At 38.3% G+C, this 23,429-nt stretch overlaps 1 protein-coding gene across 1 annotated transcript in view; it reads right to left on the reverse strand.

Moving 5' to 3' along the window:
• LOC107718342 (nuclear receptor corepressor 1-like) overlaps positions 1–23,429 on the reverse strand; it is a 128,275-nt gene that overhangs the window by 60,404 nt on the left and 44,442 nt on the right. Inside the window, exons 12-18 of the mRNA XM_016525389.1 lie at positions 21,370–21,548; positions 21,225–21,279; positions 20,914–21,015; positions 6,445–6,572; positions 4,729–4,919; positions 3,977–4,075; positions 2,029–2,091 (exon numbers count right to left, since the gene is read on the reverse strand). Coding sequence (XP_016380875.1) covers positions 2,029–2,091; positions 3,977–4,075; positions 4,729–4,919; positions 6,445–6,572; positions 20,914–21,015; positions 21,225–21,279; positions 21,370–21,548 — 817 coding nt within the window. The remainder of the gene's footprint in view (positions 1–2,028; positions 2,092–3,976; positions 4,076–4,728; positions 4,920–6,444; positions 6,573–20,913; positions 21,016–21,224; positions 21,280–21,369; positions 21,549–23,429) is intronic.

Below are 23,429 nucleotides of genomic sequence, written 5' to 3' on the forward strand. Positions count from 1 at the left end.
GCTTTTAAATGAATTGTGAATCTAAAATATGCGTGTTAGAGAATGTACAAATGGTTAACATTGTCTGTGTCATATCAGTCAGAAGTTCTGGGCTTTTTTATTTTTTAATTTTTTTAGCTAACTTAGTTGTTATTCTTGGCTGAATTGCTCTAGGTTTTCAGAAGCCCTTTAAAATTAAATATGTACACATTTTGGATTAAATGAAAGTATAGTAAAAATGATGTCCTAAATGGACGTCGGGAACTGGATATTGTTAGACCGCCCCGCTCCCGTTCAAATTACACCAGAGCTACCGACCGCTACCGCGTTTTATTCGGGAATTTAATCCCGCGATGCAAAAAATCTGGTCGGGAGAGCGGGAATGCAGAGCTCTAACTCCAATCTCTCCCACTCCAACAGCGCCTCCTGCTGGCAGAGAATGAATTTGCATATATATGCCACCACAAATAGAGTGCAAGTCTGTGGGAAACACGGCTTCTGTTATGAATATTATTCAATATTTTAATTTGAATGTCGGATTGAAATGAACATCGCTGTTATTAGAGTAGTTAAAATTTTTTAATTAGCATGTTTTTGTGTTTTGCTTTGGTACCGAAATTGGTACAGAGAACCGTGGATTTTCACTGGTATTGGTACCGAATACTGAAATTTTGGTACCGTGACAACACTAGTCTACACTATAATATGAATCCATAATGACCAGGTCTCAGAAGGGTTGACAACAAATTCACAAAAACTGCTCACAAAAGTTGTGGTGATCCACTAACTAAGAACATAAAGCAGATTTTTACTGTCCTCCTTTCCAGGCTGTTAAGATCATGTCCAAGTCACATTTCACCAATAAATCTAAATTAATTTCAATTTTGAATGAAACGCATATTAGGACGTAATAAAAAAAATACATATCATTACTGCAATGCAAAGAAATAACACTATATTACTAATGTGCAAATATGAATAAAATACTGTAATTTTTTAAAAGTATTTTAGCAATCAAAATTAAAAGGAGATTCACTGTAGAATAGTTAGTACCTTAGTTCCATTTCATGTTTTGACCACAAATATCACACCTGTAATGATGGAAATGCTCAAGTAAAATGTGCAGATGAACACGGCTGATTGAGGAAGTGCACAACTCATCTATGTTTGATAAACAATGCAATGCATTTAAAAAGTTTAATAAATTTGAATCAGTAAAATACAGACTTGAATGGACAATTTAAAATAGTAAAATTGCTAATTCACTAATTTTATTTCAATACACAAATAATATTTTTGTAGAGATTTCTTCAGGATTCTTTGATGAAAAATAAGTTCAAAAGAACTGCATTTTGCAAAAATAGAAATTATAACATTATAACTGCAAGATTATAAATGTCTTTAATACTTTTGATCAAATTAAAGGTAGGGTAGGCGATTTTGGAGAGGCTAGCAATAGCAAACTAGCTTTCAAAGCAAGATCCCACCTTCCCTGCATAATCACTCTGCAAAGCAAGAATTTTGTGAACAATGTGCTGAATTGTCATGAAATAATGCCATAGTACAAAAAAAGTGTAATGGTCCAATAACAAGGCTTCAGTTTCTTGTACCTCATATAATAACTTTTTCTTCCCTTTTGATTTTGAGGTGACATGTGTTCATGTATTCCGCGAGATTCACTAAACAAGCCCATTAAACTTTCAACTCAAAACATTTGCCCTCCACACTATTCCTGTCATTCTTTCACATGGGGTGAGTGGTCGTCTTGTAAAGTTTATAGTGTGTCAAACAGTCACACAGTCACTTCAGTTTCTTCTGTGCAGTCCTAATCTACTACAAAGAGGATGCTCACAAGCGCAACCCACAAATCCACAAGTCACAAACTTCCCCAACATGGGAACCCATGCAAAACCACAAAGACATCAAACAAGTAGAGCAAAAGTGAGGTGAAAAGTGTGTGTGTGTGTGAAAATTAGATCAGACAGCCAATTGAGAACCAGAGAAGGAGAGGGGGTGGGGGAGGGAGTTGAAGTAAAAGTCAAGCAGTACCTTTTTTGGCGATCTCCATCTCCTCCTCTGTCCAGCGAGACGTCTCTCCAGCTTCAACTGCGCCTGTAGCGACACATACCGGCAGCGTCAGTGAGGGAAAACTCAATCAGCGCTGTACGACACGGCTCATCTCACACCCTCCCTCTCTATCTGTTTACACTCGGGCGCTGCGGAGACCTCCACCCTCCTCAAGACCTTCCCTCCCTCAGTCTCCAAAAGCTTTCTGTCCTTTGCCCCGTTTATTGCTTTCCCTCCATGGCGCTTACTGGACTCAACTAGGCAGTCTCGCCTCTCTCTTTCTCCTGTCTCTCTCTTTCATGCTCGGTCTCTAGGAGAGTCCAGTCAGCTGATCTCAAGCAGACAGTGGAGGAGTGCAGAAGCACCTCCCTTCTGGGTCTAAGACCAACACACACACACACACACACTCACCCATATCATTAGGCAGTCTGTCTCATAACAGTAGCCGAGCTAAAGCGAGCAGCGCAACAACCCCTCCCTACATAATTTCCACTCAAACTACAGCAAGAGCAAAAGAGAGAGAAAGACAGCCTGTGCTCTCCTCTCCCGCCCGCTCTGAGGGTTTCCTTGAAATTGAATAAACACTAAGACAGATTTAGCACAGTGTGAACCTCTGACATTTATGCGAGAGTGCTAGTGTGTGTCCTGCAGCGTTTGGATGACTTCGATGTCTCCGCTAAAACTCTTCAAATAAATGTCTCTTTGGTGACCCACTAGACGCTGTTTACGTTACCCCGTGACCCCTGAGTGTGTGCGTGTTACGTTTATATGCTCATACTCCACTGCTCTGTCATGTTGATGGTGGTTTAGACATTGAATTGGTGCATTATGGCTCTTGAGCGCCTGTTTAAAATTTTAAACCCACTTTAAAGACAGAGAATGACAAGATAAAAATCAAGCACAGACACAAACTTTATTAGGCCAGACGGGCAGACTCTCTTCAGGCCCACGAGGGCTAGAGGTTTAATAGCTTTACTGGTCCATCAGATCATAATACAGAGGACAGAGGTCAGACTGGAGACTCCATCGTGAAACAGAAGGAATGACAAAACACAATCGGTGACTAAACTTCAGTACGGCGCGCTAATCAGCTATAATTTCAGACGTGGACGCAGCCTGCGTTCAGGGGCAAATGTAATGAACAATTTTTACTGAGCGATGAGGTCTCTTAATTCGTTTTAAAGTGGCACCAAAAGCTAAATGAAACAATCAGGCTGGTCTTTCATTCCCCTTTTCGCTCTAATCAAACTCCTCCTGAGACTCGCCGCGTTTACCTGCCTCTCATTATTGTCTCCATGGCGATCCCTCCACCCGCTGTCACCACGGCAACACAAACTCAGAGACCTTGAGTCTGGCGTTGGGTGGTAGGAAGAAGAGAGGGATTCGGAGATAGGAAAGAATGGACAAACAATCTCACAGAGAGAGTGAGAGAGAGAGATAGAGAGAGATGGAGCAAAAGAGCAACAAAAAAAAGGCGAAGAGAGGGAACCAAAGAGTGCAAAAGGAATGAACAGTAAAATGAAGAAAAACACTCTATATATCATAACAGTGAAAAACAGAAGAGAAATAATGCTGAAGAGATAGATGCTGTTTCATGAGCCTCAGGGATCAAATCCACTGTGTTTCTGTACAGCAGCCTTTCTATCACAACAGCAACTGAATCAAACCCCACAAACAACACGTACACCATGCTGCGGTCAGAGAGAGCAGCGAACTAGGTGACTTTCAGGCTTTGTAATGAGGTCACAGAGGAACAGCTCACACTCACACTTCCACAGACTGACCACACGATCAGCAGAAAAACATCACAGAGCCACAGCGACGCACCTTTTTGAGAGGTGACAAAGTGAGTGAGTGTGTTGATGTGAGAAGCTATTTGAACAGAAAGAGAGAGGGAAAGTATGTGGGGAAAAAAAAAGACAGCGCTTACCTCGTGTCTCTGCACTGGCTGCAGGAGAGGGTTTCGCAGGCTCTCGTGCTGGTTTCTGCACCGGCTCAGGTTTAGAGGGGGGTGTGGGCTCTGGCAGAACTAAGCAACAGAATAAACCATCAGGACTTGGGCTCAGTTGTGCTTGTGTGCCCAAGTATTAGGAAGTCGGATGCATTATTAGGAAATCAGTTTGGACTGATCATTAAAAAAAAAATTGTGAAACTGTTTGACAATGAAAAAGAGTTAAGTCTTTACAATAAGGTAAGATTTAAAAAAAATATTTTTCATAAGATTTTTTTCTGCTAGTTGGTTAGGCCAGTAACTCAAATTTTTCTTTTTACATGTTTACTGGCTCCATTTGTTAATTAAATGTATTTTTATTTTTCATTTAACGTTCACTTTCTTTTATAATTTTTTTTATTTCTTTTCTTTTCTAAAACTGTTTAATACACCAACTTATTAGGTTTTTGATTGGCAAAAATTGCTAAAAAGTGACAGTAAAGACATTTAAAATGTTAGAAAAAGTTATTCTTTTGGACTTTCTATTCAAATATTAACACAAATATTAAGCAGCACAGCTGTTTTTATATAAACATATTTTAAATGAATGACAATAATATTCAATGCACCACATCAAACCAAATGTTTAAGTTTGCAAGGCATAAAAACACATGGTCAACAAATGTAGGATGACAACGCAGCACTGGCCAGAGAGAGCAAGTAACAGTTGCGCATGGGCATTTGGGTGTTACCTGGTTCAGGTGGCGGTGGAGGTGGTTCCTCTGCAACCACAGATGCAGCCTCATTATTGGCCATGGAGCGGGTGGTGATGCGGCCCTTACGGCGGCCCTGGCTGTTGGCGGTCTTTCGGCCGCGTAGCGTGCTCTGCTCCTTACCCTCTTCCTCCTCTCCCTCACACTTCTCTTTATCTTTACTGATGTCCCTGTGGGGGCAAAGACAAGGAATAAAGGCTCTCCTCTGCATTGAACTCTATTCAGCTACATCTATTCAGATGGTCAGGGTGAGCAGAACTCAAGAGTTACAAACGCAGACACTGTGCGAATTTCTCATCTGCTATGATGTATTAGTCTTTTGGAGTTTATCACAGTTTCCATAACAGGAGCTCACACAGATTTCAAAACCACTTCTGTACCATATTTTTGTATTCACAGAAAAGTAAAAACCCCTAGTTGTTTCATGATTTATTCTACTTTTTGTTGAATTCCTGGTAGTGACATAACAGGTCCAGAGTGAAGCACACCGTCTCCTCCAAACCAAATGAGTTAATGAGGCTAATCTTAAGCCCCTGTTACAATAAGGCTCACCTCACAGAAAACAGATAATCTTACCTACTTTAAACTACTGCACACTCATTGAGAGAGCAACAAAACATCTATCCACTATCTATTATTTGAGTGGTTTAAGTGAAAAGATTCTTTCAAACTTTTCAAAAATTTAGAAAACACTGCAATTTTGAGACTGAATCCTGTATCATACCAACAAAACAATAACTGTGCTGTTGTCGCTCCCAAATTTTCAGTGTGCATGTGGCCTTTGAGATCTCACCGTGGAGTTGGAGAAAAAGGGCGAATTGAGGGGTGTATATTCATTAATAGGGGTGTAAATCGGATGGTTTGTCACGATACTATACGATATCGATTCTCATACCCAACGATACGATATTTGCCGATACCTCAAAAAGTTCTACGATACGATTACGATTCGATTCGATACAGGAGTATATCGATCGATATATCGATATTATATACCTATTTTAAACAACCATCTACATTTTTATTAACTCACAAATGCAACCAAAATATATAACATGAACATTTATCTGAAATTTTCACATCCTGTACCTCAATTGGGACATTCACAACAAAAAAATAGGCATACACTTTTTTTTTTTAAATAATAAAGAAAATAAACAATTGGAAAAACAGCGGCTGTCTGTGTGCGTGCGCGCGCTTCAGATGTCTGCGCAGAAAACTTCTCACACAGCGTTCGACTGTTCCGCAAACAATCCCGAGCGTCTTTTATGCTCACCTCGTGCCTTCGGGCAGTCCTTATATCGAGTCCTGATACGCGAGTTTGAACGAGAATGCACGCTTGTCGGTAATGCTTAGACGGACATTATGTGAAAATGTGGACAGTGCCAAAATAAAGGTGCCTATTTATACTACACTCTGATAAGCACGTCATTTTAAGCTGGTGCACCACTAGTGTAACTTTGTTTTCGTTTTGCACAAGTTGCAACAGTTCCGTTCCGTGTAACAGAAACACTCGGTTTAGCGGAACCTTTACGATTAATTAACCGTGACGTTTTAAAGCGCGGTTAATCGCGAAACCGGTTAATCGCTGCATCCCTAGTATCGATCCATATTGATGAATCGTTACACCCCTATTCATTACACCTATCTAAGGAAAATGGTAGGAAAAAAAAAACAAACAAACATGGAACTTACTTTGAGTCCTCTTTTTCATCTTTCTCCTCCTCTTCCTTCTCCTCGTCCTCTTTCTTCTCTGATTTCTCCGATTTGTCCTCTTCGTTCTTGTCGTCTGCCTTGTCTTCCTGTGAAGGTCGCGTTATCTGCTTTAAAAGGAAAAGAACCACAATAAAAGAGGCATTTAGACAGCTGACCTTTTTAAGAGCACATACCTGTGACCAGGTTCCCATCACAGGAATAACCAGCAATTCACCTTAAATTGTGTCAGCCCAGCTATGAAGCAAAGGAATGCTTATGTACCATCAAACACCAAATGGACAATATGATGAAACATGATTCTAACAAATATTTCATCAAAGTGGATATTTTAGCTACATTTATTAAGCTCGCCTTCTTTGTTGCACAAGCTTGCACTTGCAATCTCTCAATTAAGTTTTTTTAAAAATCAATAACGACTAGTTAGTGCTGTTAGAGCAAGTTTTTATGTGAAATAAACTGGAAATATATATACACTACTGGTCAAAAGTTTGGGATCAGAATGATTTTTAATGTTTTTTTACAGGAGTTTCTTATGCTCATCAAGGCTGCATTTATTTGATTAAAAATACAGGAAAAAATGTAATACTGTGAAATATTATTATGATGTAAAATAACGTTTTTCTATTTTAATATACATTAAAATCGAATTTATTCATGTGAAGCGAAGCTGAATTTTCAGCATCATTACTCCAGTCTTCAGTGTCACATGATCCTTCAGAAATCATTCTAATATGCTGATTTTAACTTTTATAAAGAATATCTCTTTGGATTTGAGACTTTAGTCTTTGCAACTTTACAGATCTTCTTTATGGACCAAGAGCTTGTAACACTCCAAAGAGAAAGGAAAAAATGAAATTGCATCATATGACCCCTTTAAAAAGAAGAGCATTTATTTAAAATATAAATCTTTTCAAACAATATACACTACCGTTCAAAAGTTTGGGGTCAGTAAATTTTTATACTTTATTTTTTTGAAAGAAATTAAAACTTTTATTCAGCAAGGATGTGTTAAATTGTTAAGAAGTGATAGCAAAGATTTATATTGTTAAAAAAGATTTATATTTTTAATAAATGCTGTTCTTTTAAACTTTTTATTCATCATAGAATCCTGAAAAATGTATCGCAGTTTCCAAAAAAATATTTGGCAGCACAACTGTTGCCAACATTGATAATTCTAATAATAAATCAGCATATTAAAATGATTTCTTAAGGATCATGTGACACTTTAACAGTTTTTTTCTCTATTTTTGATCAAATAAATGCAGTCTTGATGAGCATAAGAGACTTCTTTAAAAAAACATTACAAGTCTTACTGATCCCAAACTTTTGAACGGCCGTGTATATTACACACACACACAAATGAAAATTGTGTGCAGATCATGTCATAAGAATGAATTCTTGACTATATTCAGACTGCCATTTCCTTAGCTTGGAAACTTTGTCAAGGAGTTTTCTACATTCACTGTTCGCTATTGTGATAGAGACCACAAAATTGATCTCACTTCAGTTTAAAGCCAGACAGCAAACCGAAATGCATGCTCTAAATCATTCCTGCTCTGGACTGAATCAGTCAGAGTTCCTGTCTGGTTACTGCTAATCTATCTTCTGTCTCTCCTTTACTTTTTTAAATGAAAAAAAAATAAACCACATTTCACACACATTCACTCATCACATCCCTTCAGGCCTACTTTCCTAACAAGGAAAGTAAAAAAGCTTTGCAATTCTACCATTTCTCATATAACCTGACAACAGAAAGTTAAAAAACGAATTTGAATAATGGAGTCACCTTCACTGTGCAAAATAGTTGATACTGAATAACAAGAACAAAGTAACCTGGCTGGACTACCTCAAAAAAAAAAAAAAAATTGAGCTTATCTTGAGCTTAGAAAGTTCTTAAAAATGTAGCTTTCCGTGCTCAATGGTGCTTTTTTTTTTTTTTGCCTTTCGAAAACGTATCTAATCTTCAGTGTGACAATGAGCACAGAATTCTTAAGATCTAATACATATGACACAAACACAGAATATGGGTCAAATGTTAAAAACGCATGATTGACGTGACTGGAATGGCCAAACAGTATTTCAAAGGAGGCCAGACATCTAAACATGCGCAGCATACAATGATGTGAACATGTGATGAACATTAGGACATAGATGTCACCAACAAACAGAAAGGACCAAGAAGAGGGGGGAAAATATGAACAGAGAAGCAGATGATCAAGTGAGAGAAAAGCTAAACAGAGCAAGTACTGGCCAATCAGAACAAAGTCGTGTAGGTGGTGCTCACATGAACAGAGACCTAGGAAACACAATCCACACGCACAAAACACAATGCCCCAATGTTTTATGCTGTAAGTTTAAAGAGTGTCTTTCTCATAACAGCAGAATTCAGGAGTAAAACCCATCTGTTTCCAATGTTCATGAACATGCATAAATAAACATGTACCACAGAGAATTGGGCTCTTTGTATCTGTAGTCACACAATCGATATAATAAATGCGGGTCAATGACATGCACTACCGTTCAAAAATTTGGGGTCGGGTAAGATTTTTTCCATTTCAGAATTCAGAATTCAGGAATTAAAAACATGCTCATTATAGAAGAGATGTATTCAAGTCACTGTATGCATGAATAGCATTTTTCATATACTTTAATAAATTAATTTGACAAAGAAAAGTGTGATGTGATGTGACCCATATTTATCCAACAGGTGCAAACAACATTATACAGCATCAATAAAGTTGATTCTGTACTGTAGAACATCTGGAGGCCAGCAGAGTCAGTGCAGAAACTGAGAGATTTCAGGCTTCTTAAAGGCAGAGTAAGTGATTTTTCAAAAACACTTTAGAAAACTGATTCGGGCCGAATCGCAAAACAAACTTGTAGCCAATCAGCAATAAGGGGCGTGTCTACTCGTGATGTGGAGGAGAGCGCGTTCAGTGCATGGGACGGACATTAGCCGAGCCGAGCGACAGAAAGATAGAGATGGCGGATAAAAAAACAAAAGAGGAAAACGTCTGCGGAAAGATAAGGCAAGAAGTAGGACCCGTGTAAATATCAGATCAGCTTTCCAGCGCTGGAGAGAACTCAAGGAGCGGAGGCCTGCGATCGGACGCCGAGGTTGCTTTGTTTCTTCTCAATAGGTGAGTAACACCGTGTCTACAACAGCTAAAGTCTGACTACACTGGACGCGATCAAACGACCGTTGAAAACCATTTGAAATTTGTGTCAGCACGTCATAAATAGAACCCGGCAGCAGTTTTCTGTCGGGATTTGTTGCGCCGCGCCGCTCACGTCCGTAGACACGGTGTAACATTGGTTTTGCTTTGTTTCACAGAACGAATCGTTGCCTGGGTTGCGTACGTATATGTGGGGCGGAGCTATCAAAATAGGGGCAAGACCCTTTTGGGGTAGGGCCGTGTTTGTTTTGGTGTTTTCAAATATCAACATTGGCTACCAGAAATCACTTACTCTGCGCCTTTAAGGTTTAGAGAAAGCAAATCTAATTTATCAAGATGTTTCACATGCGTTTAAACTTTTAAAACAATCTTAGCTTTACGAGGAAAAAAATTATTAAATTAAAATGAACTATTAGGAAATTAAGTTTGCAATTTGAGTTTACTTGACAGCCTTCCAAACATGAGATCTTGTTAGGGGTTAAAGGGTTAGCTCACCCAAAAATGAAAATTAGCCCATAAATTACTCACCCTCAAGTCATCCTAGGTGTATATGACTTTCTTCTTTCAGACGAATCCAGTCGGAGTTATATTAAAATTTGTCTTTGATCTTTCAAGCTGTTTAATGCCACTCAGCGGGTGTTGCATGCATCAGTCCAAAAGAAGTTAAATAAAAAGCAAATCCATCCATAAAAAAATATCAGCATATGCAAAGCAGGTGACTTTATAGTTTTTACAAATAGGAAAGGAGCTGGGTCAGTTTCTCACTGATTACAAATGTAGGTTACACATAAAAACCAATGTAAACAAAGCAAAATTATCAAACTAAATATTTAGGTTTCTAACGTGAGCATAGCCACTGTCTAGTGCAGCGTTTCACATGCAGGCCAAGAGTCAGACAATTAAGTGAAAATGTGTGTTTAAATGCAAGTAATCGTAAAAAAAAAAAAAATTTAAGGTCTCCTTTAGACTAACATTAGTCTAAGTGCAGAACTGCAGTTGGTGGAGAGGGTCTTTTTTCCTTCGGTTTGAAGAGGAAGCCAGTGTGCTAATGGCCCAAGGTTCTTTATCATGGTTGTTGGCTCGGACAGAGGAACTGGAGCCCCTCCTCCTGCTTGGTCAGTTCCACGAAAGAGAAGCAAAGCACTGGAACAAGCAGGGCTCAGCCAAAACAAACAAGCTGCGCAGCTGCCAGATGGGACCAAAAAAAACCCCCCAACATGTCAGAACCTCTGCCACGGAGACGTGGAGAACAAATAAGGGGGAAGGAAGGGAAACTGAGATAATTCAGGTCAAAACAAAAATAAAAATGACAGAGAAAGGGGCCAATACATGAAAGACATATAGCAAGCATGGAGCGGACGCAAGATCTCTAGGTTGAAGGGCAGGAGGAGGATGTGCTTGTTTCAGTGCTCTCTTCCACTTACAGCACATTGACAAACTGACATAATGGATCACAATAAAATCCCATTTCTGCCATTCAGAGCTCAGTTTACAATGACTTTACATTTCATCTAAAGACTTTCTTTACAGGCGGTCTCTCTTTTTTTTGACAGCTTATATGGGAATGATGGTTTACTTCATTATAAACTATGACCCTTTCACCAATCTCTGAGCACTTCAGGTTTGAAACATGACAATTTAACTGCTTATAACAGATATGCTGGTATATAAAGCATATTTGTTATCATTAACAAACTAAAACTATTTAACAAAAATTACTTAATTGAAATTAAACGGAAATTTAAGCTGAAAATGTTTAAGTTGATCTATAAAAATGACTAAAACGGAAATAAAAATAAAAAATGTTAAATAAAAAAAAATGTTTGGGTGCGTTTTAATGTTTTAATAAAACACAACACAACAAACTCTAAATTAATTAAAATAAAAACTAAGTCAAAACACAAATAAACACTATAATAGTATATAATATTAAAATAACACTGCTATAGAGAAGCTTCTGTTCATGTCTTAATTGAGGATTCAAGTCCTGATGAAAAGGCAAGATTTTACTCATTCATGTACTGACCATATCATCGTGGAAATTAATAGGTTTACACAAAACAGAAGGATATCGTCTTTTTTGACCCATTTTACTTAACCCCCAGAGTGTTCCTTCAACTTTTACTTAAACCCTGAAGCAAAACTGCAATAGCACTTTAAAGCCATTATTTTACTGAGTGTGGGTAAAAACTATACAACAGCAACTCACAAATCAACAATTTTGGCTGGACAACATTTGCAATTAGAATCTCCAAGCACGCCACAAGAAGTCACACAACATGGTCACTGTGTTCTTACATCATTGCTAACTGTTTGGGAACAAACACTGAAAATAAATTCTAAATGATTACTGACGTAGCTTAATGAAACTTTGGAGTGTGTAAGAGCTCTGAGATGAAAATACTGATGTTTCAGCCTTCTAACATACAGAAGGGTTTTTTTTTTTTATAAAGCTAAATATGCATATAAACAGTTTCAGGTAATATACTGGATGTCAGTTAGGTGTAGAAATATGCCAGGATCATAAAAGAGGGCTGATCTCCTAAAGGTAGGGAAGTGATACAACATTTTCAAAATCGATTACTTGTGAGTCGACTAGTTGACAAATCGGTTTAAGGAAGAGTGTATTTAGGCTGGTTTAGGGCTCATTAGGGACATTTTCATAAGACACCTTCTTGTTTTCAAAAACAGCTGGAGTACAGAAGAAAAGAACAGAATGTGGGATATCCTGGATGTGTAGGAACACGCACCATGGTTTGCTCTGAGATGAAAATACTGGTGTTTCAGCCTTCTAACATACAGAAGGGTTTTTTTTTTATAAAGCTAAATATGCATATAAACAGTTTCAGGTAATATACTGGATGTCAGTTAGGTGTAGAAATATGCCAGGATCATAAAAGAGGGCTGATCTCCTAAAGGTAGGGAAGTGATACAACATTTTCAAAATCGATTACTTGTGAGTCGACTAGTTGACAAATCGGTTTAAGGAAGAGTGTATTTAGGCTGGTTTAGGGCTCATTAGGGACATTTTCATAAGACACCTTCTTGTTTTCAAAAACAGCTGGAGTACAGAAGAAAAGAACAGAATGTGGGATATCCTGGATGTGTAGGAACACGCACCATGGTTTAAAAAAAAAAAAACAGTTACTAATAACACTTGCACACTTAGCACATGACTGCATGACTGAAAATATTAAATGTTTTCACAAGCTACATTAACAGACAGGATTTTTTTTGTCTTTTTAAGCAGGGTGGACCTTTTCGAGGGAGAGGTAGTGAGAATGAAAAATATTCTAAATATTGTAATGTCACCTAATCTTTTATTAGAAACTTTAGCTGTACGGCTTTCAGTGACCTTTGGACACACTTCATTCTGTATCTGTACTCATTGTGTGACAGAGGTGATTCAGTGGTTACCACAACCTGTACTACAAACAACTACAGCAAAAGTCTCCATTTGGTTCAGTTATCAAAACTTCATATGATAAAAACATTTATTTTGTAACTATTAATAATTTTAAAGTTCAATATTGTAATGTCACCTAATCTTTTATTAGAAACTTTAGCTGTACGGCTTTCAGTGATCTTTGGACACACTTCATTCTGTATCTGTACTCATTGTGTGACAGAGGTGATTCAGTGGTTACCACAACCTGTACTACAAACAACTACAGCAAAAGTCTCCATTTGGTTCAGTTATCAAAACTTCATATGATAAAAACATTTATTTTGTAACTATTAATAATTTTAAAGTTTTTCAATTCCCAACAAAACAAAAGTGACTTGATATATGTGAAGAGTGGAAAAGAGGCTGATTATGTTATAAATCACTATGAATTAACATGTGCAGTGAAAGATGCAACTCTAACACATAGAAAGTTCAGTAAAAATAGTATCACAATTTTCTAAACCAAGTGAAGTAACAGTAAAGACAATCACAAGCTTCCGCAGAAGCTCAAATAAACCAGTCAGGAAAAGGAGGGAGAGGAAACCAGGCCAAGAAAAACATAACTTGCTAACAAAATTGATTGTCAACAAACCTAGCAGATTACAAAAAAATATCTATTTAGATTTTTCTTGATTCATAAAATCCTAAGATTGATTTTTTAAATCTATGCTTTTATTTTGTTTTCAAGTAGATGCATGAAAATTTGCTAAAATTTATTAGCAGCACACCTCCCATCCTGTAGATGTCACCAAGTCAATAGCACATCCAAGCAAATCACCACCACACACATCTTACATACGTGCACTCTGCTGATATTGATATCGTGACAGTAACTGCTAATAATTATTTAAATATTAATAATTAGTTTAAATAATAAATTAAATAATATATAAAACTACAATAATAACAATCTTACTATCAACTACAAACAAAATAGACATAAATGTCCTATTAAATATTATAAATAAATAAATACATACATAAATCTTAACCATGGCTTGTGCCTCTAAACAAAAACAAGAATGGAGTCCTACAATCTCAACGAACAATCACAACAGCCTCCAAAACCACGCAAAAACTACTTCACATTCACTCATTCATACAGTACCTTCATCTATGTTTATCTGCCCCTCATGAATGTCCTTTTCATCCCATTATATACCCCAGAATGCAGTGCCGCCGAGGCCAGAGTTAGTGACAGGAACAGGCTGAGCAGGAGAGCGCGCCTCGGGCTGCCTGACAGCGGCGTTGCGCTGGATCAGATCCTTAGCTGCGGGACCCAGCTCGCAGATCAATGGCGCATATTTCAAGAAAGCATGCCACAGGGTTGTTTGAGCCTGCTAAAGCGGTGGTATCTCCATCTCACGCACACACAAAATGTGTGCGCGCTAGCTAATCTGGGTGCTAGGGTCAACCCAGGTAATCCTCGCAGGGTGGAGGGGAGAGGAGACTGACCGATCTTAACCCAGCCCCGTCAGGATTTTGATTGGCACAGCAAGCTGCTCCACAACTTTCTCACTGGTGTCAGTACAAACAGCGCATACCACTGCGCAGCTCAGGAGGGGTGTCTCGCGTACACACACATTCTCCAACCCTCCCTCTTTCTCTGAAAAAGCTCTAGAGGGACGGCAGAACACACGGGCTGCCAGTTTAAGAAGGAAAAAAAGGAATAAAAGTTTGTTCTTCCCGCTTATGCATATTTTTCTGGCTTGTTCTCTCGCTCGCTTTCTCTATAGCATTCTCGGGGGACTCTGGGAACAGAAAGCTCAAGCTGAAGTTTGTTTGCAACAGCGTTCAGTACTCCACGTGAGCTGAACTCGACTGACACAAACACTTTTATGGGTCTCTAATGTGGAGCAGGGTTATACACTCCACCCACACACAGGCAAGCTCAGTTAACAGACCATACACCACACACACACACACACACACACACACAAAGAACGCTTTAAAGATAAGATAAAAACTGAGCCTGCTTGCCCTCTCTTTTTAATCAGCATGTGAACATAAGAATCACAACAGGTGGTAGAGGAAACCAAGACTACACTGTATATATCCAGGTAGCTAAAGAGACACCAGGAAACACTTACGGCCACATATGCAAACAAAAACAGCTGTGCATATGCCTGCTTGCTGAAAGCGCCTGGGGCTACTGGGGGCTGAAGGGTCAGGGAGTGTGTGTGTGTGTGTGTGGAACAGATCCTCATTACTGCAGCTCAACTCCTGGTTCAAAGACACATGCTTTCAATGACCTGCAGCCTGAGCTTGTGATCTGCATGGCAGCGGTGTTCACAGAAGTTCTCTGTTACACACGCTCTTATCCAGCGCTTCCCGCTCTGTTTAGAAAGGCTGAAATATAGTTGTAAATAATGCAGATTACGTACAGCAGCTGCTCACACACACACACAGAGGTGACAGAGGGATAATAGAGTTAGACAGGCGGTGTAGATGCTCATCTCATATGTATGATAATATCCAAGATATATCACTTGTACATCAAGCAGCGCTTGTGTTAACTCAGTGTTTCTGGCATTTACCAAATGTTAAAAACATTTACTCAATCCAATATGTTTAGTCAGAAAAAGATATGGTATTAGGTTTGAGTTTTTTTCGAAAATATTCTCATGGTAAAGGATACTAACAGGGAATGCAAGCATGTTAATAATAAAGAAAATAAAGTTTTAAAGCACCCCCATGAAAACAGACCAGGAGAGAGAGGATTTAATGGCAACTTAGGGGAAGAATAATTTATGGGATATTGCTCATTGAATTGGATGACTAGACTGCAATAGCATAATACCAGTGTCTGTACTACTTCACACACTGCGAAAGCAGATTACAAAGAACACACAAGATAACTCTTGGCAAGACTACAATACTTTTCGTCACAGACAATCTTGTGATATCAATGTCACATGAGCAATGAATTATTTTACTGAGCAATGAAATGATAACTTGAAGTATGTTGGTCAAGCCAAATGCTGTCAAATAACTTCTCAGTTCCACAGACTCATGTCTATCAGTCCTTAAATCCTTATTAAAGGGATAGGTTCAACCAAAAATGTTCTCACTCTGATGTCGTTAGAAACCTTTATGTTATGTTTATGTTTTAAGAATGTTGGTATAAAATATCATCTTTTGTGTTTCACAGATGAAATTAAGTCATATAGTTTTGAAATGACATAAAGGTGAGTAAATGATGACAGAAGCTGCATTTTCGGCTGAACTGTCCCTTTAACGTCCTTTGTAGTGTGTGTTTTGTCAAGTCCAGGTCATTACAAATCAAAATTCAAGTTCAAAGTAGGCCATTAATTGTTCCTTTTCAAAGACTGAAAATGCTAGTATTGAGTTTATTAAGATGAGATCTACACAATGAAATAGAATGGCATACATCTACATTATTAAACGTGCCCCTAAATCCATTACTAGCTGTTTACTCATTTTCCATCTTTATCTTTCACCATCACAGATGAATGATAAAACAGACAGACCAAATATTCAGAACCAAAACACAGGTATAATGTCCAATTATGTTTCTTGACTTAAAGTAAAAAAAAAAGATACATTGCACTAATAATGCATTTTACTTCCATAATATAGAGCAGTGTTTCCCAACCGGGGTGCCGCAGCACCCTGGGGTGCCGTCTGTCGAGAGCAGGGGTGCCGTGTAAAAAAATCCTTTTTTAATATTTTTAAATTGCTAAAATATTCAAAAAAGTTAAGATGCTAATTAGATTAGCGATTGCCACCATTGATGGACAACTTTTTTTAATAATATTAAAAATATCTGTATGGCATTATATTCTGCAGTTCTTCCCTGTTGTACCGAATATCTATACTTTTCAAATTATCACATCGAAGTTAGAAATTCAAATATTGTGACAAAATTAATTTTGTAGGGTGCCACAAGTTTGTTAAAATTTCCAAAGGGTGCCGCGACTAAAAAAAGGTTGGGAAACACTGATATAGAGGACCAGTCCCCTCACCACAAATACAAACTTTTTGAATGCGACATTGAAGCTGAAGGTCAAGATCACCAGCATCATGACCAATGGTAATGTTGTTTCTCTTATTACATTAAAGGGGTCATATGATGCGATTTCATATTTTCCTTGGTCTTTGGAGTGTTAAAAGCCGTTTGTGCATACAGAAGTCACAAAGATTAAAGTCTCAAACCCAAAGAGATATTCTTTATAAAAGTGAACGCTCATCCACGCCTTCCTAAAACGCCTCGTTCAAACACGGCCACATATCTATGTCACTGTGTGGGAAAATTTGCATAACGCAGCCCAAATGTATACGCAAAGAAAGAAGGCGTAACTTTTATTCTCGCTGTAGTATTGTTGCCACCGCCGACATGTCGTGGAGACGCTGTGTGCTTCGTTGCAAAAGCCAAACTTCTTTGTTTGGCCTTCCAAAAGAGAACACAACTAGAAATCAGTGGTTCATTTTTAATTTACATCACTGTTCCAGAACAGTACAAACCAAATATTCGAGTGTGTGCAGCACATTTTACAGAGGAAAGTTTCCTGAACCTGGTAAGGGGTGTAACATTTCGGTCAAACGCTTGAGGTATTCGGCCAATCACAACGCACTGGATAGCTGGCCAATCAGAGCACACCGCGCTTTTTAGACCGATGGGCTTTGTAAAAATCGACGCATTTCAAAAAGGCGGGGCATAGAGGAGAAACAATAATGTACAGTATGTGGAAAATAATGTGTTTTTTGAACCTGAAACTGAGTAAACATTGCATTACAGCAATTACACACAATAATGTTCTTTTTAGCAACGTCATATGACCCCTTTAAGATTTTAAGAGCTGTTATTTTTGCATACAACAGTAGCTTAAAACAACACCTAAATAGCTTGGGTAAATTTGGTTAACATTAACCAATAGCCTGCTCTGCCTAGTTGACATTCAGAAAGAAAAAAAAAAGTGATTTTGATGAAAGATTGATACAAATATTATTAAAATAACCTGCATTGATGATAAACTGGTCGGACACGATACGACCTTGAACACTTAATAATGAAGTAAATGGGGTAAGTTTCAATTTCATGTTTATTTGAAATCATCTGTCCATGTAACAATCAGATAACCACCTGGTTTGGGTGCCATGGCCAGATTTCACCCTTCTAAAACACTGTGTTTGAGTAAGTATACATATGTGAAAGTAAGAAGCCTCAGATACTGTGCTCAAACAGATTTCAAGTTGTAGTTTGAAACTCTCAAGTTCTCCTCTTTTCACTCTGTGGTCCCTGACAGCAGCATGTAGCCTCTCAGCTGTGCCAAACGGATAAAACAGATTCCTGGAAAGCTCTGCAGCCCTCCATAAATCAGAGAGAGCAAGTGAGAGAGACTCAAAGCACAGATGCATTTTTGCCTGATAAACGGCGCGCAGACACACACACGGTCAGAGTTCTTATAACACATCGTCAACAGCGCACAAAAACAACCACAAACACCCCTTCTTATAAAAAAAGAAAATGCACAACCTCCCATTAAGCATGATTCAAACACATCCCCTCTCAGAAAAAACAACAACAACAAAAAACAAACATTCAAAGCACGTATATTTAAAAGCATGCAGGCTTTTTCAGACTGAAATGCAGATGTTGTAACAGTGCATACTGAACACTAGGGGACTTCTTGAGTACTAAAACTGTATCTCAAAACAGTCCTTCTGCTTGTTTGCAAGAATGAATGCAAGAATGAAGAATGAAAGAATGAATGCAAATTCAAATTCAACAATTCCCCACACAACAGCTTGCAATTTTGCATTATTTCTGTAATTTTCTCACCAAAACTTCCGGGAGGAAAAAGCAAACTACTCAAAATTAGGGCTGCACGATATTGGAAAAAACTCGCATTGCGATATTTTTTTTTTTTTTGCGATATATATTGCGATATGAAAAAAAAAAATCACCACATTACTTGAATAGTTTATTTGGGGGAAAAAATTATGATTGGGGTGATTTTGTAGGCGAGTAAATCAGCATAGAAAATAAACAAATTACAAGCATAGATAAACATAACAGAACAAAGATACAAATGAAATAAACAGTGCTTTATATTTTTCAAATAAGTCTAAGAGTATTCAGGTACAGAAATTGAATAATCAAATGTAAAATAACACTGCATAGTCTTCACTGTATAAATTAAATCTAATAAATCTGTTAAAGCTACAAATGTGATTTTTCTTTGTTTTGATGTTTGATTAACATTCATAACACAGAAAGCCTCAGGAACATTAAACTGCTGTAAACCAATATACTGTTACACATCCATTTTCTTTCTCAATTGTTTCCCTTCACCTAAGTCATAAGAAACTGCGATTACAAGGATACTTGCAGAGCACAGTATTTCAGGCACAAATAGACGCAGAAGTGAACAGAATTCAGTGTTCACGTGCATCTGCGTGGCTCTCACCGTGTCTACACCAGACGCGAGCGGTGCGGCGAGACGCGACAAAATACAATGAACCCATTATAATCATTATGCTGTCTACACTGGATGCAGCGAGGCATGACAAATCCCTGACAGTAAACTGATGCCGCGTTCTCTTTATGACGTACTGACACAAAGTTCAAATTATATACAACGGTCGCGTCCAGTGTAGACAGATGTTGGGGCCGTTCACATGTCGCGCCTAAAAACGCGTGGGAAAACGCCAGTCGCGTCGCTTTCTCCTTCTTTCCAAAGCGCTCGGGAGCTTGTGCTTTCATGGCGTCTGCCATTGCTAAGCAACCGTGACCTGCGCTCTCCACGACGACGCGGAAGTTTCAACAAAGGATAGGTGGATTTCCAGCACTGAAAATCGCGTGCAGTAGCTCTGCTACTAAATGTATTTAGAAATGGGTATCTCTGTACAGCTGTCGCGTCCAGTGTAGACACCGTGTCTGTGTGTGAGCAAAGAAAACAATCAGTATAAATATAACGATCAGTAGCCTATACTAAACATCGCACATCCTGCGATGTGACTATCGCGGATGCGCACATCGCGATATCGATGCTGAAACGATATATCATGCAGCCCTACTCAAAATGCTGCCTTGCAGTGAATGCCAATAGGTGTGTTTGACTTGAAGCAGTGCTGCACAGACAGATCGGTGTATGACATCAAGGTACCACAAGAGTGAATAGAAAGCTTATGGAGCCATCTTCTCTCTAATCGTTCTCGCGGTTCTTTAATGTCATTCACTGATCGGAACACACCTATTGTGAAGTGAGCATCAAATCTGCAATACCCAACACATGTAAGTTACAAATTATTGTTTGTAACTGCTAATATTGACAAACATCTGCATTCAGTATTGCCACGTTACTTAGTGCATACTTAATACACTACTGATCAAAAGTTTGGGGTCATAAAAGACTTAAACGCTTTTTAAAGAAGTCTTGTGCTCACACTAAGACTGCATTTATTATATCAAAAATACAGTAAAAACAGTAAAACTGTGATATATTAGAATTTTAAAGAACTGTTTTTTCTTTTAATATATTTTAAAGCTTTATTTATTCTTATGATGGCAACATTGAATTTTCAGCAGCCATTACTTCAGTCTAATTTGGTGCTCAAGAAACATTTCTTATTATTATCAATGTTGAATGCAGTTGTGCTGCTATATTGAAAATAGCATACTACCACACAACTCTTACTATTCCTGCAGTACATATGTACAGTATGCACAAATTTTCTGGATCACACTATATTTGTCAAAATGTGCAAGAGCTTACTGTCAAATCTATGCTTAGAGTGAGAGAAAAGTGCGTAAGTGAAGAAAAAAAAAAAGTTTTTTTTTTTTTTTTTTTTTTAAAATACCTGATTCCTTCGCCGCCGATTCCCAAAATTTCGTCGGACAAGAGTTTTATAGTTCTGACTCTTCTTAGTCAAATAATAGTACAGCACACAATCAGACACACACTGCAGAGAGAGAAAATATAAATACAGCTGTATCACTTGGGCTTGAATTTGAGAAGAAAATACCACAACACAATGAAAAAACGATGTCTCTGGGTGGGTAGGTGTGATTGAGTCAGTAAAGCTGTTACAGTGCTTTAGTTCAAACATCTACTGATGAACATCCAGGGATATTCTGGGTGTGACACCAAGTCATAAAACAGAAAACCCACCTTTCTCTCCAGAAATGAAGCGATCAGCCCAAAGTTTTTTGGATGCTGCACAAACCTGTGTCACAGAAGAGACAAAGGTGAGAAAAAAATGAAGCACATTCCCACTCACTCACTTAACATGCCAATATAAGCCACTGTTACTTACTTTTCCTTGAAGATCTCCTTCTCATGTTCGGTCCAGACATTCATGAACTGGCGGGATTTGTAGACCTTCATTGGGTCATCCATCAGACCGTTCATGTTGATAAACTTCACTCTCCGCTGTTCGGAATCGTACATCATGGGAGGAATGACGGACAACTGCCTCATCTGTTTCTCATTGTTCTGAGAGAGACAAAAAGGTGTCCAGGATGGTTCTGCAGTGCTTGTTTACATTACTCTAGTCTCAGCCTCCGACGGCACACCCACAGGCCGCTCACAGTCCATTTACTGACCATCTGATGCATGCTGCACACAAAACTTGCGACTTGCGAATAATCACAAGGTCCAATCAGATTACCCGACTGCAACACAACTTCCGGATTCTAAATTAATTTTAGATTAATAGTTTTTACCAATCCCCCAGGAAACAAAATTGCACTTATTCACAGGATTTGCCAAGTAAATGGCATCAAATCTTGGATAGTTTTACGTTTACATTTATGCATTTAGCAGGCGCTTTTATGTAAAGTGACTTACAAAAGGGGAGCAAAAGCAATTTGTCAAGTAGCCAACCATTTGTAAATTAGAATTGCCAGAATTGCTAGATTAGGAAGCAAGCTAGAAAATAGGAAAATGCAGTAATGTTAGTAAACTAAATATCCTCAATCAGAACTGTATACCCTGTTTTGATTTATTGTCTGTAAAATAATCAGTACTTATTTTTAGACTAATATCAATTATAATCACAAATCTACATACATTACTGCAAATTTTTGTTTGAATGAGCGAAATGTTTGAATGAGTGTTTTTTTTTTAAAGTGTCTCTTTCAGGTAAGCCTGCCCTTAACCAATACATAAAACAAAATAAACTGTGGTTGGTCTCTGTCCCCTCATTCCCTCTGTCCTGTCTAAGTGGGTGGTTCTTAAAGGGGTCATGAACTGAGAAATCAAATCTCCCTTGATCTTTTGACATATAACAGGTCAATGTACTACAAAAACATCCTGTAAGTTTCAAATCTCAAAACTTTCTCACTAGTTTAAAAACAGCTTTTATTGAAACCAAGCTCAGAAAACGACTCGTTTTGGAATATGCCACTTTATGACGCAATAGTGTGGCTAAGCACTGCCTCCGCAGGAGAAGATCAACGCCTGCTTCTACATCACTCTTTAGCCACGCCCACTGATACACGCTTGTAGTAGTAGGAGGAAATACTACAAAGACGCAAACACAGGATTACTCCAACAGAACCATTCAGATGACATTACTAGATTAAAAGACACGGTGTAGTGTAATTTGTAAAAAATAGTCTTTGAATTGCCTTCCTTGTGATCCTAACATATGTAGATCAGACGTGAGCGTTGTTGCGTCATGACGCGAATCAATTTCTCTTTCAGCTCAGAACCGGCGCGAATGCTTGTATGTCAGAAATAGAGCGGGACAGCAGTTTACTGTCGGGGATTTGTTGTGTCAATCCGTGCCGCATCCAGCGTAGACAAAATCATAGATTAAAATGGGCTCTGTTGTCTATAGTTGCATTGCGCCGCTCGTATCCGGTGTAAATACAAGGTAAAATTAGCAAAGAGCTCCAGATCATGTCGATGAAACACTGTTTGTTTGCTTTACTATGGATTTATTTTAAACAAGACAATATGATGCAGGCTTTTCAGAGAGACTGAAAGTAAACAATGATGACCCAAATGACCCATGTTGTGTTCAGAGTACGTCACAGCAGCGTCCATCTGTTATTTTAATCAGTGAAACTGTTAGCCAATCATAGCAGTGGCCGTTTACTTGTGAGTCTTGAATGAGTTCCACCTACAGAAACAGTCCGTTCTGCAGAGTCTCAAAAACAGGATAGAAAATAGCCTATTACTTCTAAATGATGATGTTGTTTATGTAAAATCACATTAACATTATAAGTGAACCTCAGAGAACATTATGAAATAATTAAAAAATGGAGTTCATGACCCCTTTAAGTGGGTGGCTGCAAAGAACGCAAGATTTAATGCTGCATAATCTGGCAATGTGATAATAACATGATCGCAATGGCTCACGGGAAATAA

This window comes from Sinocyclocheilus rhinocerous, unplaced genomic scaffold (assembly GCF_001515625.1).
Source record: "Sinocyclocheilus rhinocerous isolate Xijiao unplaced genomic scaffold, SAMN03320098_v1.1 scaffold1565, whole genome shotgun sequence".
NCBI classification, from domain to species: domain Eukaryota; kingdom Metazoa; phylum Chordata; class Actinopteri; order Cypriniformes; family Cyprinidae; genus Sinocyclocheilus; species Sinocyclocheilus rhinocerous.